Raw genomic sequence first — 26,711 nt, 5'->3', positions numbered from 1 at the left:
CCTGCAGAGACAGGCCTTTGGTCCCACACGGTTCTCGTGTTCCCAGGGCACAGAGCAGCAGGTACAGCATCTCCTGAAGGGTGCCCTGGCTCTTCTCCAGCACCTCAGCCTAATAGCTGTTGCCTTCCAACCCTTTTTCATTTCCAGGGTACTGGGGCATCCAGATCGCTTCCAGAGCACCGGTTCCCTCCAGTGCAAACAGGCACCTGAGTGCTACCCCTCCAATTTCTTCTGTCCCACCACAGAAGGTCGGGGCCAGGCCAGGAGGCAGACGGAGGGTGCATGCCCAGAGGACAGCTGTCACGCTGGTGGCACTGGCCACCGTTTGCAGCTCTGGGCATGGTTTTGTCCCTGTCCTGGGACCCGCAAGCTGGTGGGTGGTAGAGCAGCCCCAGTGCTGTCGAACCGCACAGCATCTGTGAACCCTGAGAAAAGGCTCCCGCTGGGGTCGGGCATCCGTGAGGTTCTGCTCCATAGTGCCCGTTGTGAGAGGGTCCAGAGCCCGAGCCAGCACCCCCACCCCCTGCAGGGAGCTCCCCAGCTTTCCCACCCATCCTCTCTCAGCTGTGTGTCCGGGCTCTGCACTCCCATATCCCTGGCAACCCCGTCCTGGGGGTCCCTATCCCCGGTAATCCCCCTCTGGGGCTCCCTACCCCCAGCAATCCCACCCTGGGGTCCGCACCCCCATACCCCCGCCCCGGCCCCCGCGGGGGCAGAGCCCTGTGATGTCCCACCCGTCCCCCGGCCCGCGCACTGGGGACGCACAGCGGGACCCCCCACCCCGCCCGGGGTGCACCAGCCCCCCGGCCTCGCAGCGGCCCCGCCCCGTGCCCGCCCCCCGCCCCGCAGAGGCCCCGCCCCCCGCCCCGGCCCGCCCCGGCGCGCTGAGTGGGCCCCGCGGCGCGGCGCGAGGGGGGGGGGGGCGGGGCGGGGAGGGCCGGGCCGGGCCGGCCGAGCCCGGCGAGACCGCGGCGGAAAGTGCCACGACTCCACACGGCCGCGGCGCTGAGGAGGGACCGCGACCCGCACGGGTGGGTAGGCGCCGGTGCCGACCCCTCCCTATCCCCATCCCCTTCTGCGCGGGTCTTGAGTGGGGAGGGGGGCGACACCCCCGTCCGCGACTGTCAGCAGCCGCGGAGCGGAGACCCCCTCCGCGGCCGCGCCGCTCCCACGCGTGGGACGCTGTCCCGCCTGGCGGGGCGGGGGGGCGCGTGCCTGCGACCCCGGGTTTGGGGTCTGGCCACGTTTGCGGGGGGGGCGAGAGGGTCGACTGGATGAATGGCCCCGCGGTGAGGGCGGTGCGGAATGGCGGCGTGCGCGGCCGCCGCCGAGGGCCCCCCGCGCCCCCCCGGCCGCCCCGCCGCCCCGCAGCGCTCAGACTGTTCCCCAGCCCGGCCTGATGAAATTCATTAATCTGATTAAGCGCGGTTACAGAAGGTCACAGCTCTCCGGCGTTGTTCCCCATTTATTTATTTATATTTACTCCTTAATAATTCCCCCCCCCCCCCCGCCTTAAAAATCCCCCCCAGCGCTGGGAGACCCCCAGCAGCACAGTGTGGCGATGCCTGAAGCTTTTGGAGAGAGGCGGGGACCCCATAAGCGAAGCCCCCCCCCCCCCCCCAAGGTCCCTGCCGTGGGGATGCCACCAGCTTCCCGGTGGGTTTCCCGGCGGCCCCCCCAGCTCCTCCCGCCGCGGGCCGGCGGGGCCGGCGTGCACACGTGGCCGGCGGCACGGCGGGGCCCCCCGGCAGTGTCAGTGTCACAGCGGCGCTGCCAGGAGCCGCGTGGCCGGGTGCCGCTGGGGGTGCGCACCCCGAACCGGCGGGGGGACACGCCGCTCCTGGGGAGGGAAACTCCTGCTCGCCGCCGCCGGGTTACCCCAGCTGCAGCTGCCTTACGGCGCGGCTGCGCTCTCCCGTGCACGGACGGGGGGGTTCTCGGGGTTTCCTCCCTTTTTCCTGTTTTGCCCCCCGCTCTCCGGCGGGGCACGGAGCCGGCAGCGCCGCCGGGGGACCCCCGCCCGCCGGGGCACGGGGCGCCCGCGGGGCCGCGGCTGTTGCTCGGCGCGGGGTGACGGGCCGCGCACCCGGACACCCTACCGTGGGGCCGGCTGCTGGGGGCCGGGCGGGGTCCCCTCGCCGCCCCTCGGCTCTGCGCCTCGGATTGTAATTCTTGTCTCTTCTCTGTCGCGACAGGGCGGAGAGCGGAGCTCCGGGAGCGGGAGTGTCGGGGGTTGTCCCTGCCGGCAGCGCTCCTGGGGCCGGGCTGCCCGGCTGCCGGCAGGATCAGGCCTCCCGGTTCCCTGGCCCCGTCCTGCTGGAAGAACGCTGCCCCGGCCGTGCCTCTGCCCGCTGGGGAGGAAAGCTCGCACCGGGGGGCAGGGAAGGAGACAAGACCTTATTGCTTTGAGGGGGGGCCGGGCAGTGTCTCCCCCACACAGCGGCCGGTCCCTTAGGCGCTGCCTGCTGCTTGCCCTGATGGCCCGGGAGATAATGGTGCCTTTTGGAAAAAGCCAAAATCTCAGCCGTGAAACTTGTGTGTTGGGTCAGCCAGCTTTGCCTGACCTGTCTCTGTGCGTTTAGGAAGGGAAGAGCTTTTTATTTGTGTGTTTTCTTCCCCTGCTGCGAGGGGCTGTGGAGGGAACCGTGGGCGCCTCGCAGGCAGGTGTTGCTGTGGGCTGTGCAGCGCCCAGCTGTGCGACCCCAGTTCTCACTTTCTCTGCCCTCTGACCACCCCATCACCTCCTCCTCTGCGTGGCTCTAACCTGAGATGCCACTTCAACAGCAAAGTGCAAGCCTTGGATTGCAGGAGGAGTGGTGTCCTGCTTCCAAAGAGCATCTTTTCCCATCTGCAGCACCTATCCAGACCAGGAGAAGATAACAAATATTTTCCTTTTGGCTGCCTAAAGAAGGAAGTTTTCTGTAGTTACTGCACAACCTTGTCTCCTCCTTTGCCTCTGCCCACCTGGCGCTTGACCCAGCCGATTTAAACCAGGGCTGGTGGAGGGCTGAGTCTCAACGATACTGAATTCCCGTGGATTTCATGGAAGTGGTCGCAGAAGGGAGGAAAGGCTGAAGAGGTGGGAAAGCTGTGGCCTGGTTTCGGACACTTAGCTGTCTCTGGCAAGTAAGTCGCTGAGCGTGGCACTGGTGCCATTGCACTGCGTGTCTGGGGGTTGGTTCAGCTTGGAAATTGGTGCTGAAAAAACAGCAAGGCTGAGTGCTTTACTGGTTTTGCTTCCTTAGAGCAAGTTGGACTTTTGCTCAGGGCAAGCAGAGGTGACTGCAGGGTGGCAAGGGAGGCCTGGACACCTGGGCTGTTATCTGGGATGTTGGAAAATTTGATGGATAATGAAGAAAAGCCATAGGAATGGGAGAGTCGGAGCACAGCATTTCAAGCCAAGTGCAATACCAGTTGTCTGTCTTATTCCTGTTCTGGTGGTGGTGAAAAGCTTTAATGGAACAAGCTATTTTGGGGAAGGAGTTTGCATGTGGAGATATTTGATGATTTCCACTGTTTTGGCTGGGTGAGGATTAGGGGATGATCCCGCTCAAGAAACTTCATGCAGGGTAAACGTGTTCAGTGTTGGACATGAACATGAGTTTTTGAATGTGGACTCTGATAGCTGGTGGTGGCCCTGCTGCCCTTGGGCACCCAGCCCTCGCCCAAAACAGCCTGGGCATCAGATTGAAAAATGCCGTGGGACAAAGTCCCATGGACAACCAGAAGATACAGAGAAGAGGATGCTGAAGTCTTCAAGCCTCCTCAAAGCCTGGCTGTCTAGCCAAACCTGTACCTGCAAAACTACCCTTTAGGCATCCGTGAACAGACAAGGAACAGTGCCTTCAGTGCTCTGCTTTTCCATGTCCTGGCTGAGACTGTGTGCAGGTAGGAAGTGCAGCGGGCTTTTCTGCTGAAGGGCAAGGCAAGTGCGCTCCTGCCACCGTGCTCGCAAGGGGTGCCGTGCCGTGCCTTGCTGGGCAAATCCGGGAGCAAAACTTTCAGCCCTTGGAAGGGCAAAGGCAGCGAGGCCAGGAAATGCCAGTGCAGGGCTGCGCTTCTGATGCTAACACTGCGGCACTTTGCTTCTTGCATTTATGCATCAGGAAGCTCCCAGAGGAAGATTTTTCCTTATCCCCCGAATGCCAAAGCCAGCCTGGTTTGATTGAAGCGCGTGTGGCAGTACACAGCCTGCTGCCAGCTCTGCGCCGCTCCAGTGATAGGCTCTTCCCTGGACGAGTTGTTGGGCTGGTCCGTGCCAAGTCTCGGCCACAGGAGGAACTCTACTGGTAGAACTTGCTCCTCGGAGTCAGCACCGGGGCTGCGGGGCACGTGTGTTGAGACAGGACCAAAGTTTCTCTTTGCCGTGATAGCACTGCTGGGAGTAATTGCTGCCCCGTCAGTATCTTTCACTCTGTTTTGCATTTTCTCTCGGAACGTTTGTCCTTGGGAGCAGCGCAGGGTTTCTCTGGTCCAGCAGTGGGACATTGCAAATGGCCCATGCAAGCATCTCCACTGCTTTCACAAGCTCCGGCTGCTGCGGCAGCTTGTCTTGCAGCTCCTCTAGGTTAGCGCTCTGGGCTGCTTGCTTCTTCTGTGGGCTTTGTTTTGGAGGGGGTTGTTTTGCTTTTTAAATTTTCGGTGGGTTTTTTTTGTTTAGCTAGGGAGGACTTTAAGGCTAATCTGCGTTGTTATCTCACCCTGGCTGTAAAGCCTGAGAGGAGGCAAAGGTACAGGCAGCTTTTACTGCAGTGGTGCTGGGTGAGGCTGCCTGCAGGGGAGGGGGAGCATGGGGTGATTGGGCTTGGCGGGGGGGGGGGGGGGGGGGGGGGGGGGATGACAGCAGCGAGGCCAGCACTGCCATCTCACCTAGTTCACTGCCTCAGCCTCTGCCTAATAATGCTGTCCTCTTTCATCTGTCCTCTGCATGGTAGATGCCTCTGTAGCAGTAGTTTTGGGCTTTTTCCTTTGTTCCCATCCTCCGTGGGCTCCATCCAGCTGCTTTGGGAGGCGGCGGGAGCAGCTGACGGGGCTGGAGGGCGTTTGCCAGCAGTCAGTGATGCCCTTGCCCTAAGCTGGAGTGGTGAATTTTGACCTAAGTCTGACGTGGTGGCAGCGCGAGGTCAGCAGCTCTGTTGGTACCAGCGCATTGTTGGGGTTGCCAGGTGAGGAATGCAGGGCGCTCAGTTCTGCCCTGGTCAGCTCCAGGGCGCACTGGTCTGGCCCTAAAGCCAGCAGAAGGACGTGGGTACATGTTCTCTGGACCCTCGTTTCTATTTCCTGCCAGGAAGAGGAAATCCAGCCCTTTTCACCCTGCAGGTTAGGAATAATCCCTCTGTCCCGATGGGGACCATCCCAAAGTGATGCTCCGTTGTCAGGAGGGAGGGGGCTGGCACCAGCTGTGCTGGGATGGAGCCGGCTGAGGCCGCTGAAATCCCAGACGGCCAGGACGGACCTGTGGTAGCGATGCCGGTAGTATCAGCTGGGATCTCGCGCGGTGCCCTGGGGTAGGACCGTGGCCCTGCCGGGGGAGGCTGGTTCCAGCTGGCGTTGGCAGCCTGCCCGCCTGCCGGCTCTGCTGCTTCTGCTTGGCGAGACGGGCAGGGAGAGCTGGGCTGCTGGTTGAAACAGCTCTCAACAACCCCCCTGGGGTTGGAGGTGACATTTTCATTGCACTGTCACCTCCTGGCTGCACCGGTGCGGATTCGGCAGCTGTCGGCTGTGAGAAAGGGAGAAGCTCCGAGGTCTCTCCCTGCGAGCACTGAGGTTTTGAAAAGATGCTGATCTCCTTAGTTTTATTCTTATTTTTGCCTCCTCCCTTTCCAGCCGCTCCCTCCATCCCCAACCCGCAACCTCTTAAAGAGGAAATTCAATAATGTTTACAGTTAAGCGCGGGGATGGGAACTTCTGATAGCCGAGGGCTTGATGCGTTGATCACGAGAAAGCGCAGCCGGGCACCTCCTGGGGAGTGCCCCTGCGCAGATGAACTGCCTGACTGCAGCATCGGGGGGGTTGTGAGCCACATGGAGGTGATGCCCACGGGGGAAACGCGCGAGTGGGACAGCGGGGAAGAGCCTGGCTTCCAGACTCGGGACGGGGTTTGGTTAGCGGTTAAGAAGAGTGGAGGCAGCAGCATCTTCCTCCACGTGGGGCTGCACCCTGCCTGCCAGGTCTCAGACCAGGCAGTACAGTCTCCGTTGCTGCTCCATGTGTTATGGATGGAGAACCTGAGCGTGGAGAGGAGGGTGGGAAAGGACCATGTGCCCAGTTTGCCCGCCAGTTAATAGCAGAGCTGGAAAGAGAAGCGCCATATCCAGTGCTCCCTTTGCAAGTCTCGTTTCTTCCTGCGGGCATCTACTGGGGAGATGAGATGGTTAATGACCATGCTTTGCATTTTTTTGGCTTGAACTGAGGCCTTTTCCTGGTGTTTGCATCTCAAGGAGATGGTAGCGTCTTGGTTCTCTGTGTGACATGACATCTGTAGCATCATTGCTGGGGTGGTTCTTGTCACTGGAGGCTGGGAGCAGCTACCCAGTGGGATGTGGTCACCGCGCGTCCTCCCTGCCAGGCTGGGCAGAGGCCAGCAGTGCCGCAGGGTGCGGGTGGCAAAGGGAGGCGGCCAGGGCTGTTGCAAAGCTGGGGAAAGCTCTCCCGTGTATGCTTTCCCCTTCCAGGGGGATGTTTTATTCCAAAGCTGAGACCCTGGATGCACTTCCACCTGCGCCTGGGCGCAGTGATAAGGCCAGGTGGCCCAGGGAGACCCCAGGTCTTGGCCAGACTGCACCAGGCCGTCTGGAAACGGGCTCTCTTACTGCTGCAGGGCTGCAGGGATTGCCCAGGGTCGTGCACAGGCAGCGCAGCGGGGGATTGCAAACCTGGGAGGTGGCGGGGGGTGTCGGCAGGTTGCCCTCACCAGAGGTGTGTGAATCCTGAGCACTTTGTGGAGCGTGGTGCCGTTTGGAAACACAGATGGACATAGGAAACTTGCTGCTCACAGAAAGGCCATTGTACCTCTTTGTTTTCCCCACTAACTGTTGTTCTGGTGTCTTGTAGGCACAGAAGAATAAGGCAGGATGGATGTCTATGACCCTCAGACGCTGGGTGTTATGGTCTTTGGAGGTTTTATGGTGGTATCAGCCATCGGGATCTTCCTGGTGTCCACCTTCTCCATGAAGGAGACTTCTTATGAGGAAGCCTTGGCCAAGCAACGCAAAGAGCTTAAGACGACCCAGCAGCAGAAAAAAGAGACAAAGAAGAAAGAGAAACCTGTTGAGAAAAAAGGAAAAGGAAAGAAAAAGGAAGAGAAGCCTAATGGAAAGATCCCAGAGCAGCCCCTGACTCGGGAAGCAAGGGACTCTCCCAAGCAGGTGGTTGTTAAGCCTGCTGTGGTGCCTGAGCCTGTAACCGTTGCATCTCCGGTTGCAACGGTGTCCGTAGCCCCCCAGGAAAAGGAGAAACCTGCTCCGTCACCTAAGGAGAAGAGGAAGAAGGAGAAGAAGGTGGCAAAGGTAGAGCCTGCTCCCAGCCCGGTGTTGGCTTCGCCTCCTGTCAGCGTCTCCAAAAGTTCTCCTGTCCTGGAGGTGACCCCTAAGGAGGTGCCTGTTGTGGCCGTGCCACCGGTTGGCACACAGCAAAGTGCTCCGGTGGTCAGCTCCGTAACCATCAAGAAAAGCAATGCTCTTCCAACCCATGAGGAGCAGAAGCATAATGGACCTGTCAAGAAGAAAGCTGCATCCAAGAAGAAGAGTGAGCCAGGTAAGGCCAAGTTCCTCTGCATATATCCCTGTTGGGTAAGCTGGCAGGGCATCTTGGTGCTGTCAAAGCAGAGCTCTCCCAGTCCGAGATCTCTTTGTTTTTCTTCAGTGTTGGAAACAGGGCAGCTGCAGAAAGGCTGTCTCTGGTGGGATGGACCATGTGCACCAAGGGGAAGGTGGGCTCAAAAAGGCTCGTACTGGACTGTAGTTCTCTTGGGGTGGGGGGAGTAGAGTTAAGGTCAAGAGTTTATTGACTCGTTTGCTCTCTGTAATGTGTTGCCTCCTGCGTCGGGTACCCCTGGTTGGTGCTTAGCTCCTCAGTCCAGCGCACAGATGTTGGGGAGTTGCCGGTTCCTCTCAGATGTGCTGTTGGCGGGTCTCTGAGCAGGTCTGTGCATCGAGAGTGAGAAGGAGGGGCACGGACCTGTCCTGGAGGAGGGGGAAGCAGCTGCCAGGGTGCTGGACATCTGGACAGGAAGCCAAGGCATGGTGTTTTCTCCTTCCACCCCTGATTATTAGGAGTACACAGGAGCTCTACTACTCTTCTTCTACGGGGAGATGGGTCACTGCTAGTTTCCTCCTTCTTCAATGCTAGTGAAAACCAGCCTGTTGAAAGAGAGAGGACCGAAGGGATTTTGTACTGCGGGAGGCTGATGATAGGATAGTTAGGGGGAAGTAACTTTGGATACATCACAGGGAAGGGAAAACTTGCCTGTTGCCTTTCATGCCTCACTTGGTTGACTCGGAGGTGGGAGAGATTAAAGAAGGTGGTCCTGCACTCTGCAGGGTGTAAATGCGCGTAGGGAGGGGAGAAGCGGCTCTGTAGCTGGATTCTTGCTTCTCATTGCACCAGCATGAACAGTTTGGGTTTTATTTTTGGTTAAGTGATAATTACAGGCAGTAAAACATGAGAGCTTTCAGACCTGTAGAAGTGTTCCCATAGGGACACGCGGGAGAATATCTGTCAGGTGTTCTCAAAGCTGTGATGCGTAGGTTTCATTTCTTTCTTTCTTTACAAGAAAACCAAACAAAAAGACACCCCTACTTGCCAGCCTTCTCCAGATGTTCAAACCTAGGCTGCCATGGAACCTGGCAGTTCCCGCACCCGTGTTCTGGGAGAGGGCCCTGCTACTCAGCAGGACATTTTGTGGCTGCTGGTCTCTGAGGTCAGGTTAAAACCCTCGTATCTGCTCCTCTGAGGAAAGGATTTCCCTAAAGGCCATCTCCACATAGTGACCAGGTTTGAAACAGTGTGAGCGGCCGCTGCTGGAGGGTATCACAGAGATAGTGTTGGGGAGACTGTAGGTGGCTGGTTTTGGCACATGCACGCAGGGATGCACTTCTCTTAATGCTGAAAAACACTGAATCCAAGCTGTAACAGCCAAGGGAGTCTGGATGGGAGATGGGCTTTTAGCACGTGTTAAGTTGGGAGTGGTTTTGCCTGCTCTGAGCATCTACTCCTTTGGGTATGAAGTCCCGATCCTGCATGTTTTAAAAGCCAAGAGTGATGTCTTAGCTGCTCCTGTGGGATTTTTCAGAGGAAAGCTCTTTTGCACCACAAAGCTGGCTGCAGTTTGCCCAAGGTATAGCGGGCAGCCTTTTGACGGCTGTGGTCGGTCTCTCCTCAAAGGCAGAAGCAACAAATTATCCCGTGGCAGATAAAAGTGGGTGTTCAGAGTGTTCAAAGACACGTGCTCGGCACTGAAACAGATGGCAAACCTGACAAGAGCAGCTTGGGGTATTTTCCTCTTGTGTGGTTTGTTTTTAGCCTCCTGCATCACATAAAAAACTTGCTCGCAAATGGTTCATGTGTACTCGCGCCCCATTATCTGTGGTAGCAGGAGCCATGCTCTGCCATGAAACACGCGTGGGTACCCAATCCGGGCTGCAGCCCCCAGGTGGGGGGCTCCATGCAAGGATTGTCTGTGTCTCCCTGGGTTTGGGAAGCAACTTTTCAGACCCCTCATCCCATGCAGCTTTGCCTGCATGGCTGCTGCTTGTTTCGCTGCTTCCTTCGGTGAGGCGGGAGGGTTCTGACTCTGCGAGCAGGCTCGGCAGCAGCACTGGCTGCCTTTCACCACGGGCTGGCACGCTTCCCCAGCTCCCCTTGCCAGCTGCAAGGTGGGGTTTGTGTCGTGTCTGCCTTGTGCAAGGCTTGCTCGCGTGGCGCTGGCAGGAGGTGGGCAAAATTTTGTTTGGTGGGGCCCTCCACCTGGTGGGACTGGGCCAGGGGATGTGACGTGCTGTCCTGCGCCTGTGCCATGGCCAGAAGGAGTAAACTCTGAGCCAAGCACTTGGGCCCCGGTTGCACAAGTCGGTGGAGCTGCCCTGACTCTGTTGCTGGGAAGTGGCTGCTGCTGGGGACGCAGACTCTGCTGCTGCCAGGGCTTAGCGCAGCCATCCCAAATGGATCTAGCAGAAGCCAGGAGCAAAGAGTGTGTGCTGGAGCTGCTAGGCATTCCCAGACTTTGCTACTCTGTTGCTGTGGTGGGTTGTCTGTGGCTGGCTGCCAGCCACCCACCCAGCCACTCTCTTACTCCCCCTTCCTCAACAACATGGAGGAGAAAATATGATGGTGAAGCTTGTGGGTCAGGAGAGAGACAGGGTGATTACTTAGCAACTACTATCACAGGCAACCCAGGCGTGACTTGGGGAGAGCTAGTTTAAATTTTTCCCCATTAAAGTAGATGAGAAACAGAGACAAAAGGAGGATGAGACCTTCCTCTCCTACCCCTCTTCCCAGGCTCAATTCACCCCTTCCCACTTGACTTCTCTACCTCCCCTCCCTGAGTGGTGCAGGGAGCTGGGGGCTGCAGTCAGTCCATAACAGCTCCTCTCTGCCACTCCTTCCTCCTCACACCTTTCCCCTGCTCCAGCCTGGGGACTTCCATGGGCTGCAGTCCATCAGGGTGAACCTGCTCCAGCGTGGGCTCCTCCCCAGGCGCTGCAGGGGAAGCTCTGCTTCGATGCCTGCAGCACCTCCTCCTCCTTTTTGTCCTTGCTGCTTGTGGCGTCTGAGCTCTGCATTCAAGAGACTGGAATCCAAACTGCTCTTTCTTATGGGATTTTTAAGGAAAATAAGCTACTAGGCCATACCTACTGTGCAGGAACTCCCGGACCACTGCCTGCCACCCTCTTAACTGTCATGACCACTTGCACTGTAGTTCTACGACAGCATCATGGCCCCTGATGCTCCTTGGCTTTCCCGGATTAGCAGAGGGATAGGAGAAGGGCTGGAGTCATCTCGTTCCCTTAGCGAAGGGCTGGAACGAACCAGCCTGGTGAAAGGCAGGAGATGACCTTGCTGCTCTGCCATCACCGGCACCACTGCGCGGAGCAAAATCCCCCAGCGAGGCTGTGTCATGATGGAGTCCAGCTTCTGATGCCCACCATGTCTCTGCTCCCTGGCATGAGCAAAGCGTGCCCAGCTCCGGCTGCAATCGCTCAGTGTGATGGAGGGCGGTGGCAGGGCGGCGGGAGCAGTAGCAGAGCCAGGCAGAGGTGGCAGCTGGCTCAGGGAACACTTGTCTGTGGTGGGCGCCGTCCCCAGCGCTCGTCACGTTGCTTTCAATTAGAGAGGTATCAAACTTGGCTGTGGAAATCTGGGCGGTTGCTGGTGTGAAATGGCAGTTATGGGGTTGAAGTCAACTGAGGTGATGCTACTCAGCCCTGCCGTTGGCTCGAGCGCTCCCAACCCCTCCTCTCTCCTCCCCAGCACCTGCGGACTCGGATGGGCCCCTCTACCTGCCCTACAAGACGCTTGTGTCCACTGTCAGCAGCACGGCGTTCAGCGAGGGGGAGGCCCAGCGGCTCATCGAGATCCTGACGGAGAAAGCGGGCATCGTCCAGGACACCTGGCACACGGTAGGGCTGCCAGCACCGCCGTGGCCACCAGGGCTGGGCCGAGCCTCCGGGGGTGCGGAGGGGTGAAGGCAGCCCGTTTTCGGGCAGGCTGTCCCCCGAGGGGCAGCCTTAGAGGCAGGAGCTGAATTTTCCCTGGAGCAGAGGGCAGGACCCTGTGCGTGTGGGGGGGAGGGGTTGGATCGGTCGGTGGCGGTCCCCGCTGATGTGCCACCCTGCGCCGGCAGGCCACGCAGAAGGGTGACCCTGTCACTGTCCTGAAACGCCAGCTGGAGGAGAAGGAGAAGCAGCTCGCCACAGAGCAGGAGGCTGCAGCCGCTGCCAGAAACAAGATGCGGGAGCTGAGCAAGGTAAGTGCCGCGCAGCCCTCCCGGCACCCCTGGCACGGGCTCTGCGCCTCACGGCTCGCCGTGTGCCTCCCTCTCCCCGCATCTCACCCGCCCTTGGAGGTGAAGCGCAGGGGTTCTCTGGGCCCTTCATCTGCTTGCTGTTTTCTCCCCCAAAAGGGGAGGAGATGCCCACCTGAGCTCCTCTCCTGGGCCTGATCCAGCCCGGGGAGGCACGTGTCCTGTTGGCAGCCGCAGCAGGAGCGGGCTGAAGCCGTGCCCGCAAGAGACTGCAGCTTTCTGCTGCTTTACGGAGGACAATAAAGCCCTTCTCATCTCTTGGCAGAGCCCCTGAGCTGAGGAGGTGTTGATCAGTCCCTTTTTAAGGAGCCTGGTGCTATTTACAGCCCCCTTGCCTGACTCAGCCCCTTGCCTCCACCTCTCGTTGGGTGTTGAAGTCAGAAGGGACCCCCGGCGCGTCGTGCTCAGCACCTCCTGCCCCGCAGCCGCCAGGACCCTGCTGCAGCAGGTCCATCTGCCTGCAGGCAGGAGAGGAGAGGGCGAAGCCACCCTGTGCACTGAGTGCTGTGCTAAGCCCCGGCCTGTGCAGGCAGCCCCGGGCAGCGGCACGGCATCACCCAGCCGGCCAAGAGAGCACCCCTGCCTTGGCAGGGGGCGGAGGGGGGGTGTGTTTGGTTTGTGGGGGTGTTTTCTTTTTTTTAGTTTTCCTGCTTTGCCCCAGACTTGATGTGATGATATTGATCCTGGGGCCGGGGAGGGGAATAAAATTCCAGGCTGTCACTCCTGTCTCTTAGCTGGCCCAGTGTGGAACAACAGTGGCATCCAGTGGCCACTGAGCCCAAAGCTTAATGCAGGAGGAAATGTAAGTGCGGAACGGTGTAGCTGGGCCTGGGGGCAGCGCCGAAAGGGTTACACTTCTTAAAGTCTTCTGAGCTCGGAGGCCACTTGTTTCGAGAGTCCCCTTAAAGCAGGGAAGTTCCTGCGCTGAGGACTGACCGGGTGGCTTGTCTCCTCGAAGGAGCTGGCGGCCGAGCGGGCCAAGGCGACGGCCGTGGAGGGCAAGCTGAGGGAGCAGCTGCTGGCCCGCGAGCAGGAGATGGCAGCGGTGCAGGCACGCATGCAGGCCAGCTACCAGGACCATGTCAGCGAAACGCAGCAGCTGCAGGGCAAGGTGAGCCCCACGCGGTGCTCTGCAGCTTCCTCCGCTGGCTGCCGGCTGGCCCTCGGTGGCAGCTGCCTGGTCTTTTGGAGAAGACCGAGGTGGACGAGGGGGCCAGAGCCTCAGGGAGGGGCGAGAGCCCCGCAGTGCTCCTGAGCTGTAGAAGAGGGATGTGGGAGCATCCTCATGGGATGCGGCAGCCCCGGGGACTGTCAGCATCAGCAGACAGCTCGCTGTGGCTTCCTTGCCAGTCCCTCTTGCCCATGGAGTGGGCTCCTCAGGGGAGAGCTGAGGGGCTGGCGGCGGCGGCATTAACCGCTGTTGGTCTCCCCCTAGATCCGGACCCTGCAGGAGCAGCTGGAGAACGGCCCCAACACGCAGCTGGCTCGCCTGCAGCAGGAGAACTCCATCCTGAGGGATGCCCTCAACCAGACCAGCAGCCAGATGGAGAGCAAGTAAGACTGGGGCGGGGGGCAGAGCCTGGGGCCGCCCTCTGGCAAGCCCTGGGGGTGACTGCCCATCAGGCTTGGCCACCCCCTTTCTGGAGGGTGCTTCTACAGACGCCCCAGCTAGCTGGAGGTAGAGGAGGGAGTGAGGAAGAGATTGCCAAATGGCTTTTGGCGGCCTGGCAGGGGAAACAAGGATGTTTTTGCCAAGTGGAAGGGCAGGGGAAACCCTCTCTGCTTTGGGGTCACCTGTGCTGATGCTAGCGGAGGGGGCAGAGGGGACCAGAAGGCGCTGCAGCATTTCTCCACACTTTGGGGAGCTTGTGCTCACCAACTTCAGAAGAAATGTCGCTGGCTGTTTGATGGGAGTGATGCTGCAGAGAACCGAGACCTGCCTGGTGCATACAGAACAACCAGGAGCTAGGGGGAAGAATTTGGTGCTCCTTTTTGTAGAAAGTCTGAAATGGCTGGTGATTAACAGTGGTCAACTAATTTCAGAGCAGACTCCAGCTGCTTAGAGTGCTTTCTCCTGTGTCTGGGAACACAGATCCTTGCATCTTCTATTTCATGAGAAAGGAATGTCTCCTGTGATTGAAACGGAGCTTTTGGAACTGATGTGTCAGCTCCTTCCACCCCATCCCTGAAGGACCAGGCGTGTCCCAGAAACAGGCCAATGCAACTGTTGAGATGTCTCAAGCCCTGTTATCAGACCCACAGGAGGATGTGTTCCCCCTGGGTAACACCAGGGATGCTTGACTGGCCTGCGGGCTGGAATAACGCTGCTTCTCTTGGTGCAGGCAAAACGCTGAGGTGGCCAAGCTACGGCAGGAGTGCAGCAAGCTGATGAAAGAGCTGTCTGAGAAGTCGGAGGTGCTGCAGCAAGAGGAGCAGCAGAGGAAGAGCTGGGAGATCAAAGCATTGGCCTTGGAGAAGCAGATGGAGCAGCTGCAGGTCAGGCAAGCGCCTGCAAACCTGCTCCCCCCCGGGTGTGAGGGTGGGGGGGAAGCCTAGATGGTGCACCGTGCTGGGTGGTAGCCTCAGGTGAGAGAGGAACCCAGTGGCCCCTGCCAGTGGGTGCTCACGAGGACGTGGGTGCTCCCTCTTGAGTCTTAAGCCCTTGGTGCAGGAGGTAGAGCTCGTGGCTTTGTTGTTGTCTCCGGGGTGTGGCTGGATTTGGGGTTTTTAGGGGTGTTTAAAGGACACCTCCCAGGTAGAGCCTCTGAGCACGCTGCTGGAGCAGTGGCGCATCGCTGGCAGGTGGGCTGAAGCCAAGCAGGGAGGAGCATCTTCTGGGGGGTAGCAGCACTCCTGCTGGGATTCAGCTCTGCCAGGGGCTGGGAGCATTGATCCCAAGTACCCCTGACCCGGGAACTTTCACTTCTTTCCCCCAAGGATGGCAGACATGGTAAGGGATGCAATGTGTCCCTCCTGCACTGTGGTCTCCGAATTGCTCTGGCCTCTCAGTGAAGGGTATGTTGTGGTGGAGGCCTTTATCTGTGCATGCCAAAGTGGTTTTGCAGAGGCGGTCCTAAAGGAAGGGGCCTTCAATATCCTTATAATTTTTTGGGTGCCTGAGGGTGCAGATCTCCTTTTGCTGGGCTGGTTTTGGCCCCTGCTGCTTTTGCAGGTGAGGAGTGAGGGGGGTGATGTAGGCATGCAGCCGGTGTGAAGGCAGAAGCCGCCTTCCTGACCCAAAACACCAGCTTCTTGGCATGCTTTTTGGAGAACTTCTCCAGGGCTTCCAGCTTGCTGTACACCTTAATACTAATTAAACAAACCATAATACCTGGAAGACTTTAAAGCTAGCGATGTGTTGAAGGCACTTAGGGAGAATGTGCTCCACAGTAACACCTGGAGCTCTGAGCTGAGGATACAGGGTCAAATCCTCAAAAAGCAGAAAAGTCCTGCTTGCTTGGTGGTTCTGGAAGCATTAGTCAGAGATGGGGCTGCTGGTTTACCACTTTATGTCCCCTCCATGCAAAGCAATTTCCCTCCATCTGCAAGGGCGCTACTCGTAGAGCTGCTGGTTTGCAGCATGCTCCTCGTCCCCCTCCTCTGCCTTCCCCTTCGAAGGGCCTGCCTTGGCCAGGCCTCTTCTTCACTGCTTTCTAAGATGGAAAAAAAAAGTATACCCTGGCCCAAACCGCACAGAAAATTTCTCCGTGTGTGGAAACACGTGGCTGGATGTCTCTGTCCTGCTAAGCACCGTGGCAGTACCTCTCCCTCCTGGCCTGGGGCTGCGCTAGGAGCAGGGCTTTAAGAGGTTTTTCAGAGCTTGGCTTTCCGGAGGGGAGGATGGCCGGGGAAGATGGCCGTGGTCTTGGCCCGGAACGGAGATGCTGGGGTGTTGTCTGCTTCCCACTTGAGGGCTGGCAAATGATAAAACATGAGCATGAGGCAAGATGCTTCATGCATAGGGGGAGCATGGGGGGAAGGATGACTTACACCACCACCACCCCTCAAAGCACAGCTTAAAAATAACATTGTGACACATGGAGCTTTGCTTCAAATTGGCTGGGGTGCCTGGCACGCTATGGAAAGCCTTCTCTTCCTGCTGTGCAGGCTTCCCAAAGGGAAGTGGAGGCGACGCTGCAGAAGAGGCTGGACGAAGTCAGTGACGAGCTCTGCAGAACCCAAACCAGCTACAAAAGCTTGTTAGCGGAGGCAGAAAAGGCCAAAGGACAGCAGCAGAGCATTGCTGGTGAGGGCCTTGGATCAGCATGGGGGGGCTGTGGGGCAGGCATGGAGCTTTCGGGGACGGGTGCTTACTGGTGGGGCTGGTTGGGGCAAGCAGTAGACCCAGGGACTTGTTAGGTTGGCGTTGGTGCGAGCAAGATGTGGGACTGCTCTGTGGTCCTGTCCTAGGATGCCACTCCAGTCCCTCTCTCCTGGGCTGTCCTGCATCCCTGCCTGCCCCATCTGTGCCTCCTGGAAGCACCCACAGCCAAGGCTTCCTTGGCCAGGAGTCCTGCTTAGGCAGGGCAGGGAGTCTCCCGGTTTGTTTGCACCTACCTTACCGTGTTTCTCTGCCCTTCCTCCAACAGAACTGCAGGCCAAGCTGCTGAGCTCCGAAACAGAGGTCAAAAGCAAGTTGCTGGAGCTGGACAACATGAAGGGGAAACTGCAGGATGCCAGCTTGGAGAATATGAGACTCCTGGAGAGGATCAAATCCATCGAAGCTCTGCTGGAGGCAGGCCAGATGAGGGAGGCAGAAAAAGACAGAGACTTGCAGGTCACATGCTCGTTTAATTGGGGTGGGGGGAGGAGAGGGGGTTACACCGCTCGAGCAGGGGTTTTTACGCGGGGTTAACGCGGTACCTGTGTTCTCTTTGCTCTGGGATGCTGCAGAGAAGGCTGACCTGCATCACTGCCTAGGACAGGTAATGAGAGTGCTTTCTGTCTTCCAGGCAGCCAACGAAGCAGAAATGAAGCAGCTGCGGTCAAGGTGGGTCTGGCTACACATGGGAACTGCCGCAGCACCTCCAGCTTGCTGTCCCTGTGTCCCAGGCTTCCCCAGGAGCTGAGCCCTATGGGTGAGGGCTTCCCGCCCTCTCTGTTAGGCAGGCTCGGGGACTGTGGAGCTGGGAAGGCAAGGTCAATCCTGGCCAGCACAGCTGTGTAAAACAAAACTTGGCTCCGGTGCTGGCCCCAAATAACAGCCAGTCCGTTCCGAAGTAAGGCTGTAGCTGCTGGCAGACACATGGAAGCTGGCTGGTCCTGCAGAATAAGGGGGTTCTGGTGGTGGCGGGATGGGGTGTTGGGTGGGATGTCTCTGATCCAGGCCCCTGCTCAAAGCTGGGCCAGCCAGAGGAGGCTCTCGGGGGATGTTTCCAGGTGTCTCCAAGGGTGGAAATTCACCTCCTCTCTGGGTCCTAGTGTTCAACAACCTCTGCCCTCCCCTCCAGTGCAGAAAGGTTTCCTGGCATTTCACTGGAGTTTCCCATGTCACGACCTGTGCTTGCTGCCCTTTGTCTGTGTGTTGGGCACCTCCACCGGCTCAGGGTCTGCACAGGAGGAGGATTTCTTAGATGCCCTCACTGCCAGCGAGCATGCAGCATTCCTTTAAAGGAGGGCAGCTGTTCAGTTGTCCTGGGACCCTCAAGAGACTTGAGTGGTTCTTGTCAAGGACCTGAAACTTCCTTGGTCTGCTCAAGCTGAGGCTCCCTTCAGGGCAGATGGTGGATCTGGGGCTGTGGGGGGAAGCTGCAGGCTCTCAGGTGGCTGGTCGACAGCCCTGATTTATGGTCGCTCAAGGTAGTAGGGTGATGCTTTCAAAAGCAGCACTGTGGGCTCTCTTAGCCTAGTGAGCCGTGGATGGGAGTGTGTTGGGAGCAGTCCCAGTTGTGTAAGTTGGAATTTCTAGCCGTTGGATCAGGTTACTTCTTCCTCTTGTCCTGGGTGTACAGCCAGCTACTCACTGGCTGGTTATTGCTGATAAGCAGGTAGAAAACTAGATCTCCCTCCAGTATTGCCATGGCTGTGGTTTTTTGTCCTGCTCCCTCTTCCTCCTGCTGTGGATAGATCCTGGAGCAGACCGGGATAGGAAGGGCTGTGGTCCCCATCTCAGGAGCTTGCTACCTGGGAGGAACGCAGATGCTGAGACTCACTCCTGCATCCTGCCCTTCCAGGCTCCAGGAGAAGATGGACCAACTGTCATCCTTGGAAAGGGAGGCCACAGAGCTGCGAGAGGCGATGGAGCAACAGAAGATTAAAAACAATGTGAGTGAACTAACTGGGCTCAGCTTTTGCTGCTCACGGTTTTCTCCTCCAAAACCCAGATCTCTGGAGATTGAATGACCACCCATTGTAGTCAGCTACCGATGGCTCCATGGTGCGGCCAGAGGCTCTTCCAGCCCCGTGGAGCACTGGTGGCTTGCCTCGTCTGCCAGAGCAGGAATCTCCCCGGCAGGCTGCGCAGCTTGAGCTGGTGGGCTGCCTGGGTGGAGATGTCCGCCCCCAGCTCTCTTGGGAGGTTTAAGACGTGGTACATCAGGGAGATCCTACCCCAGCAGGGTCAAGGCAGCCCCTGAGCAGGGGTCCCTCTGCTCCTTATCCCTCTACTACAAGGTGGTATCGGTTGTGTGGAGGCAGCCTTGCAGCCTTCCACTTAGCCTGTGTCCTCTGCAGGCGCCCTGAGAGCTGCTCCTGGGGCTCCTGCCTGTACCCAGCTTTGCTCTGCTCCCTTGAGTCCCCCCCTGAACGGTGCGGTGCATTGGGTGGCTGCAGGGATGGAGGGGAAGGGGGCTCACGTGGGCGGTGGGATGGAAGAGCCTTGGCCAAAGCAACTGGCTGCTGCTTCTCTTCCTGAGCGGAGGCTTTGAATCCTCCACAGTGCCAACAAGCAGCTTGGTGGCCTTTGGCGTGATGTGTGGCTTATTGGCCTCTGTGTGTGTGGTCTCGGCAGGACCTGCGTGAGAAGAACTGGAAAGCAATGGAAGCGTTGGCCACGGTGGAGAAGGTGTGCGAGGAAAAACTACTTGCTGCTACAAAAGCAAAGGTGAGCCTGGGATTTCTCTGTAGTGGTGGTGCTGGTGGTTTAAGGGAACATTCAGCCTCCCTGAGCCACCAGAGATGCTTGCCCTGGGTTGCCTGCCTCCTCTTGGGCACAGCGCTGGCCCAACCCTCCTGCGAGCATCTCCAGAGTTTGTCTTGAGGGCCCTGTGTCCTGGTACTGATCATGGGGGAACCAGGGGACGGCTGAACTGGAAAGAATGTTTTCATGGTTCTCAGCGGCAGCAGTTTTCTCTGTTGGCTGGTGTCCCGGTGCTGGCTCACCCCAGTAAAAAAGCAGGACTGGCACTGGCAGCCTGGACAGCAGGCGGCCAAGATCTCCATCCCATGCCACTTTCTCCCTGTTACAGGAGGAGCTGGCCCAACAGCTGGATGTGCTCCAGACACAAACCAAGGAGACGCTGCTCTCTGTCCTCCCTGGGGTCGATGTGTCCTCGCAGCAGGTGGGCACGGGCTTTCCCAGCCCCCCGCAGAGCCTCCACCGCATGGGAAGGACAAGTGTCTAAGCATCCTTTTTCTTCCTTGTCTTCTTTTTTTTCAAACTCAGGATTATGACATGTGGCTACAAGAGCTGAAGGAAAAGACCATGGATGCGTTAAAGCAGCAGAGAATTGCAACAGAGCCACTGGTAAGTGAAGGGGGTGGAAAATGGAAGGGCGAGGGAATGCCTGAGGGTCACTCGTTCCTTTTCCTCACCTCTCTCTCTCCATCCCTTCCCTCTCTTTTCAGGATTCAGCACTTAAATTAAAAGAGGCAGAGGAAGCGCAAAGCACTTTACAAGCAGAATGCGAGCAGTACAGAGCTATCCTTGCAGAGACAGTAAGTTGCAGCCCTTTGTGCTGGGGTGTCCTTCCACTAGAAATACCTCTTGAGAGGTCTCTGGCAGCCCAGGCTGTCCGTGAGCTCATGGTGGGCATTTCTTGGTGTATTGGTGGGTGCTGTGTGGAAAGCTGTTTGTCAGTGAGTGAGACAGGGGAATAGGAGAAGTCTGGATTTTTAAAGCTTTTCTTCAGCCTAATTGTGTTGGAAACCTTCCTGGTGGTGGTGGGGTATGGCACGGCAAGAGGCTCTGGTGATCAGGGTGGTTGAGCCAGCCTGGCAGCTGGGAGCCCCTAGCCCCACCTGAGGCACCTAGTTCTGTCACCCAGATCCTTGGAGAGGTGTTGGGTATGCCAGGGCTTCCAGCCCTGACACTGCTCAGCCTGGGGGGGGCCGGGGGAGGTTTGGGCTCATTGAGGCTTTGCCAACAGGAAGGGATGCTGCGAGACCTGCAGAAGAGTGTGGAGGAGGAGGAGCAGGTGTGGAAGGCAAAGCTCACAGCATCTGAAGAGGAACTCCAGAAGGTGCGTGTTCAGGGCACACCATTCGGGTTTGTTGTGCGTGGGGCCAGACTCGGGGGGGGAGCAGAGGGGCTGTGAGCTATAGATCAGCTGATGGCCCTAACTGTTCCTGCCAGCCTCGAACTCTTGAGACACGGGGACTTTCTCTTCACCCCAAACCCACCCCTCCTGTCACCAAACCAGCCGCCAAGAAGCCCACCTCACGTAGGAGCTAAGCTTTTCTTCCTCCTGGATGCCACCTCCCTGCCTGGTGGGTGCCGAGAGCCTGCCAGCGGAGCGGGAGGAATGGCGCAGCTCCCGGGTTTGGGCATGGTGGTTGTCACCGCTGCAGTGACCCAGTGCTGGGAAGCTGGGCTGAGCCCTGCTGGCGGGGGTGGCCTGGCGGGAGGAGAGCACGTGCGGGGCTCAGGGGCTCCCGCTGTCAGAGGAACTTGGCTTGTTCTCAAAACCCAGGCTGACCTTGGCGTTTGTTCAGCCTTTGGAAAGGAGAGGTCCAAGCCACGCACTGCACATAGCTCTGGGTCCAGCTGTCTGTCCAGCTCTCGGTACCGCTCTCCCTAGTCAGCCAGCCAGCCAGCAGCTGCCAGAGAGCCCTTGCTGCCCAGGGGTTGAGTGAGGAGCGTGTTTCACGAGCTCTCGTGACTTAGCTGGAGCCTGGGAGAACTTGGCCAGCTGTGCCTTTTCTGCAGAGCAGACTTATCTCCTCCCTCTTGAACGCAGAACGGAGATGGAGCTGCTTTCCCCAGCCTGGCTCCCCACCGCTCACACGGGATTCTGGAGTCAAGTGGGGCTGCAGGGAGGTGGGGGAGCTCTGGTACGAGAGATCTGTGGTGTCTGCCGGCAGGTGGCTGCTCCTGGAGCAGCACTGTTCATTGCGCAGGGTGACGTGGCTGCTGGTGGCTGCTGGCAGCAGGGTGTTCGTGGTGGGATGGATGGCTGCTGGCTTCGGCAGGTCCCAGAGCAGTCCTGCCTCTCTGTGGAGAAGAGGTGAATTCCTCCCTTCCAAAAAATTCAGCAACTGTGGAGTTCTCTTCAAGAATCAGGCCAGGTTTAAATGCAAACTCTGTGCTTTTTCGGACACCTCATTGGAATGTCTGCCTTGCCGCTTCCAAACCAAAGGTGCTTTCGGTAGGGAACTTGCACCGAGCTTGGTGCCGGTTTCTCAGGTGTTGAAAGCTGACCACAGCCAGCTGGTCCTGTGGGCAAAAGCTGTTACCTTGCTCCATGATTTACAGCCCAAGCTGTAATTGCATCGGATGTAATGTTGGATTCGTCTTTCCCTGGAGGAGGAGCTCCTGCCCTGCAGGCTGTGGAGCTCCACTTTGGTGTCAGGTCCTTCTGCACTGGGGTACAGGATGAAGTGGGGGAGGTGGGAGTGCAACGCTGGACCATTTCTGGTTGAATGAAAGATGCTCAGTGTCCATGTGAGGTGCCATTCACTGACCTTCTCTGATCCTTTCTGGCTTAGTCACAACTCCAGCTGAAACCTCTTGAAGACATGGTGGAGAAGTTGAAAGCAGATCTGCAGAGCACAGATCAGGTATTGCTTTTTGGGCGTGGGAGAAGGTCACCGCGCAGGTGCCAGATGGATGCGTACTGTGCTTGGGCTGAGTCGGAACCCACCTCCTGACTTGCCCTGGGAAAGGCAGGCTTGGACCACGGGATGTTTGGGATGTGTTGGACCACAGACAATCAGCCCCCTCATGCTTTCCTCCCTTTTCATCCAGCTAAAGGAATACACGTCTCTTCTGGAAAGGCAACTGGAAAATCACTTGGAGACAGCCAGCTCCGAACGCCAGAACTACACAAAAGAAGTTGAAGTTGTAAGTGTGGCGGCCATTTACCTTCTTAAACGCTTCTTTCTTCTAAGCCTGACTCGCCACCCATCCACATTTCAGGGATTTGGGGGGTGCATCGGGGACCTGCAGCTTTGCAAAGCAGGAGAAAACAGATGGAGGTGTTCACTCCAGTCTGGGCTGTAGACACCTGAATTCAGGAGATCCATTGGCAAGGTGATGGGACAGATCTGTGAGGAGATGCTGTCTGCTGCTCCACGGTGGCCTGTGGGATTTCTGTGGCTTGGGTGAGGCGGAGCTGTGTCACAGCTGTCTCTCTCTGAGCAGGCATCAGCAGGCAGGTTACGTTAGCAAGTAACGCCATCACGGCCTCTTTGAGAAGACGTTGCATCGTAAAAATGTTTCCTTGAGCCAAACGGCTCCAAAACCAAGTGCATAAATGGACTTTTGTTGTTATTGTTGTTCCTCAACAGCTGAGGCAGCTCTTGTCAGAGTCCCAGGAGCAGCTGGAGGCAGCAAAGACAGAAACACAGAAGCAGAGCAAGGAGCTGACCCTGGTAAGGGGGATCCTGCAGCTGCCCAGCTGGGACCTGGCTGCTCTGCGTGCGGCTGGTTCACGAGCCCTGTGGTGGGGCCAGCATCCTCCCTGCAGGTTCAGGGAGAGGGGGAAGGCACGGCCAGGGCACGGTGGAACCTGGTGCTGCCAGGCACCAGGCTGATCCAGCTTTCAGAGGGGATGTTGAAGACCCAGGAGAAAATTTTTTTTACCCGCCTTTCCTTCCGTGATGGGCGTGGGAAGGGAGAGCAGCAAGGCTTGTGTGAGCTGGCATGTAGCAGAAGAAACCAGCCACCCCACCACTGAACACTGGTTGCCCCACCGCCACCCTGGGGTAGGGGTTTGGGTGCCTTAAGCATCCATCCATCCATCCTCCTCTGGCTGGGAGGGCTGAGGCTGTGCAGCCCGTGTGTAGGGGTCACTCAGGGAGCCGAAGGATGGGGCTAGGTTTCTGCAGGTAAGTGGGGGAGAGGACTGGGATATAGGGCCAGATCTGCCAAAACCACAAGAGCTGTTGGGTTTAAATCCGTAATTTCACTGTGAGAGGCTCAGGAGGTTGTTTTTAAAGTCCTTGGGGGTACCGCTGGCTGGTGGAGCCACTTGGAGTAGAACAAGCTGGGAGTGCAGTGTCCCTTGGGTGCCGTGACTCTTCCCAGCCTTGCTGCTATTACTCAGCCTCTTGCTCCTGAGGGAATGTGGCGCAGGGTTGTCATTAGCCTTAATCTCATTAGATGGGCAGGTGCCTTTGAGTGTGGAACACATTTGGGCTTATCCAGAAACCTGCCCTTTCTTCTGGCCGAGGCATGCTGCTAGCTTACAGTGTGACTGCCGGTGCTGCTGCAATGCAGGATGGAGCTCTGGTGGATGGAGTTGGGGGGGTTTATTTGAGGTGGTGGTGGTCAAGTAACTGCCTCCCCAGCCACCCCAGCTGTGATCTATGGCAAAACGGGACCTGTTACCCTGCCTTGATTGCTTTTTTTAACACAACTATGTTAGTACAAAGCCTCAGCAGTGGCTTTAAACCAAGATGCTGAGTGATCAAAGGAGAGCGGATGAGGCGCAAGCATGTGCTCTGCACCCCTGGGAACTGTTGTGCCTCAGGCTGCCTGTGTTAGGTACCACTGTCCTGCGTCCAGCAGAAACTGAGATGGTTTTCCAAACGTTTTAGCTCGTGTGCAAGCAAAAAAGCTAGCGAACTTTACCTGTAGGTCCTTGTGGGTCTTGTAACGGCTACAGTGTTGAGATGCGTAACTGAGCCAGGCTTGCTGATCCTCCTTCCAGGTCAGGCAGCAGTTAAGTGAGATGAAGAGTCATGTACAGGATGGAGAAGTAGGGTCACAAGCTTACCCAAGTGAGCCTGCACCCCTCGAGGTTAGGGTGGTGAGAGTGCTGCCCATGGGGCACTGACCTGACCCTTAACTGTGTCCCTTGTCCTGTCTGACAGTCTCTAACCGCATGGAGAACCGCACATGGCTTTGCTCAGGGCTGTCACGGTTGTCATCTCCTGTCCTGTGGGGGGGGGGGGAAGCCAGCCCCTCGTCCTATTCCTGCTGGGAACACGTCGCCAGCCGGCTTTTGCCAGGCTGTTCCGCTTGGGAGCCCTCTGCCACTGGCAGTAGGCTGGCAGGATTTTGGGGGAGGCAGGCAAGGGATGCTGCAAGCCCTTGGGCCAACATGGTCACACGATGGTGGCCCATTGGGTTCAGGCTTGGGTTTTCTTGGAGGAAGGGGACAGCCTGACAGCTGCGCCAGGATCCCTTTCCAGCTGGCAGGGATTAGGATTACAGAGGCTCCGTAAGTCTTGCTGGAGCTGGGCTGAGGGCATTAGCTGTGGCCCTTCCCTTTCACCAGTGGTGCTGCTGCCGCGAGCCGGGCTCCATCTCCTTTAATCCAGTTAAGTGTGGAGCCTTCTGCCTGGCATGGGCATCTGCCGGGCAAGTCCTCTGCTATGGGGTACCTCTCGTCCCAGGTCCCAGCTGGCGCTGCCCAAGGGGCAGGCAAAATTTGGCAATGCAAAGCCAAGCCTTGGGCTTGCCATCAGCATTATCCCAGCTTTTCTGTGGGGCGGGGATGCTGGTACCTATTGCCATTTGATGCCCTGGGGAAAGCTTCAATTTTCATTTCTTCTGTATAGCCTTCTTGGCGATGTCCCCACCAGCTCACTCTTGGGTCTTTTTTTTAATTTTATTTCTGGGTGTTTTCTCCTTTTCTCAACACAGTTGAAAACCCAGCTGGAGCAAAACGAAACACTAGTGGAGAAGGAGCAAGTGCTGCGGCAAAAGCTGGCGCTGGAGCTGGAGGAGGTGGGTGTGGTGAGGAGGATACAAGGGTTTACAAAGCCATTATGGTTTCTTAGCTGCTAATGAAGCTCAAGAATTAATTTGAAGAATTGCTCTGAAGGTTTTTTCCCCATCCCTGTCTGCATCTCAGACATGGCTGCACTCCCTCACGCATCTGAAGAGCTTCCGGCAGCAGCTGTACTGAAGCCACGTGGCATTGCTGGTCCCTGGAACTGCCCCTCTCCTGGCCCACCCGTGGGGTTTGCCAGCTCTTTCCCTTGAAGGTTCAGGGCTTTAGCCAGGCTTCACGCCGCTGCTGGTGACAAGTGCCATCTTCCCCATGGATCAGCAACCACAGGCGCATCACATGTAGCATCCAGCCGTCTGACAGTGGCTGCGTGACCCACCTGGTCCCTCGAGGCAGGGCCAGTGGGACCAGGGGTGGTGAGGGGCAGGGTGTGGGAGGCACCTGCCGCTTACCGGGTCTGTGTCCCCCTTCCAGGCCCAGAGCTTGGCGTGCAGTCTGCAGGCAGAGCTGGAAAAGCTGAGACTAGCTGAAAATGCAGCAGCTCCAGGCACGGAGGAGGCCCAGCATCTCCAGGTGATTTGGCTGCCCTGCTCTCTTGTGCTTGGGGTTTGACCAAGACAGCAAAAGCTGTCTCCAGGCAGGACTAGGGGCATAGCTTATCCTTCCTGGGGTTGGTGGGGCAAGGTGGATGGTTCCCCTGCAGGTTGCTCCCTGCCCAGGGCTGGCTGTGAGCTCCAGCATGGCTTATGGACAGCAGGGGGCAAGTCACAGCCACTTTGTCCATGTTGACCAAGAGAAGGCGGATGATCCGAGCCGATACTTTCACCAGGCTGGGCTTTTCACATCTCGGGAAACCATTCTCCTGCCACGAGGCTGTCTCGGCCCATGGCATCTCCAAGGGAGCCGGTGTGGTGGGGTGATACCTAGCTCCTTCAGCAGGGAGGGAGCTGGGTGCTCCTCTGGCTTCTGGCTGCCGAGGTGGCTCAGTGCAGATCTGAGGTGACCTGAGATGTTTTGGAGGGGGGAATGTCACCAGACGGCCAAGGGAGGCTCAGGCAGATGCCTTCTTTTGTCTCCCGTGTAGGAAAAACTTGAAAAAGAAAAAAAATTAACAAAGGACCTGGGCCAGGCAGCAACCAAGCTACAGGAGCTACTGAAGGTTACCCAGGACCAACTGGCCAAAGAGAGAGAAACAGTGAAGAAGTTGAAAGAACAACTTCAGGAAACGGTACTTGTGGTGGCCACAGTCATCCCTCCCCTTGGTGCTGGGGTGGAGGGCAGGGGGGAGCGCGTGTCAGGCAGTGGTTGAAAACCAGAGACAAGGTGGCACTTGCTGCCAGAAACCATCTGGGTGGCTTTTGGGAAGGTCTGGGAGCACAGGAGATGATGGTCATGGTTCTCCCTGCTCAAAAGGCAGGACCTGGCCCATCTGTGAAACGCTTTGATGCTTGAGCTGCCACGAGGATAAGGTTGAGACCCAGCTGAGTAACCCACCTCTCTTTTCCTTCTCCAGGGGGAAGAGGACAGTTTGAAGGAAGGGACTTCAGTCTGACGAGTCTGTGACCTAGACCTTACCGTCACCTTACCAAAATGCCTTACACATTCCTAAAACTAAAATAAAAATATATGCTGAA

General features: G+C 57.8%; 1 protein-coding gene across 3 annotated transcripts; it reads left to right on the top strand.

Annotated features, from left to right (window-relative positions):
• Positions 1-887: 887 nt before the first annotated feature.
• Positions 888-26,711, top strand: RRBP1 (ribosome binding protein 1). Of its 3 annotated transcripts, XM_056357336.1 has the most exons (25): positions 942-1,031; positions 2,196-3,126; positions 7,054-7,755; positions 11,470-11,618; positions 11,843-11,965; positions 12,981-13,133; positions 13,458-13,576; positions 14,365-14,518; positions 16,130-16,268; positions 16,612-16,799; positions 16,975-17,012; positions 18,196-18,286; positions 18,972-19,064; positions 19,429-19,521; positions 19,626-19,706; positions 19,808-19,897; positions 20,329-20,421; positions 21,887-21,958; positions 22,146-22,241; positions 22,688-22,771; positions 24,052-24,150; positions 24,990-25,073; positions 25,552-25,650; positions 26,162-26,305; positions 26,591-26,711. In XM_056357336.1, exons 3-25 carry the CDS (start codon positions 7,074-7,076, stop codon positions 26,627-26,629), a joined length of 3,003 nt encoding a protein of 1,000 aa, XP_056213311.1. In that variant the 5' UTR covers positions 942-1,031; positions 2,196-3,126; positions 7,054-7,073; the 3' UTR covers positions 26,630-26,711. The 3 variants fall into 3 exon arrangements, with proteins under 3 accessions (XP_056213308.1, XP_056213309.1, XP_056213311.1); XM_056357334.1 differs by lacking the exon at positions 24,052-24,150 and having other exon boundaries at positions 936-1,031; XM_056357333.1 differs by lacking the exons at positions 2,196-3,126; positions 24,052-24,150 and having other exon boundaries at positions 888-1,031.

This window comes from Falco biarmicus, chromosome 12 (assembly GCF_023638135.1).
Source record: "Falco biarmicus isolate bFalBia1 chromosome 12, bFalBia1.pri, whole genome shotgun sequence".
NCBI lineage: Eukaryota > Metazoa > Chordata > Aves > Falconiformes > Falconidae > Falco > Falco biarmicus.
Note: the sequence above shows the minus strand (reverse complement) of the source record. Positions and strands in the feature narration are given on the sequence as shown.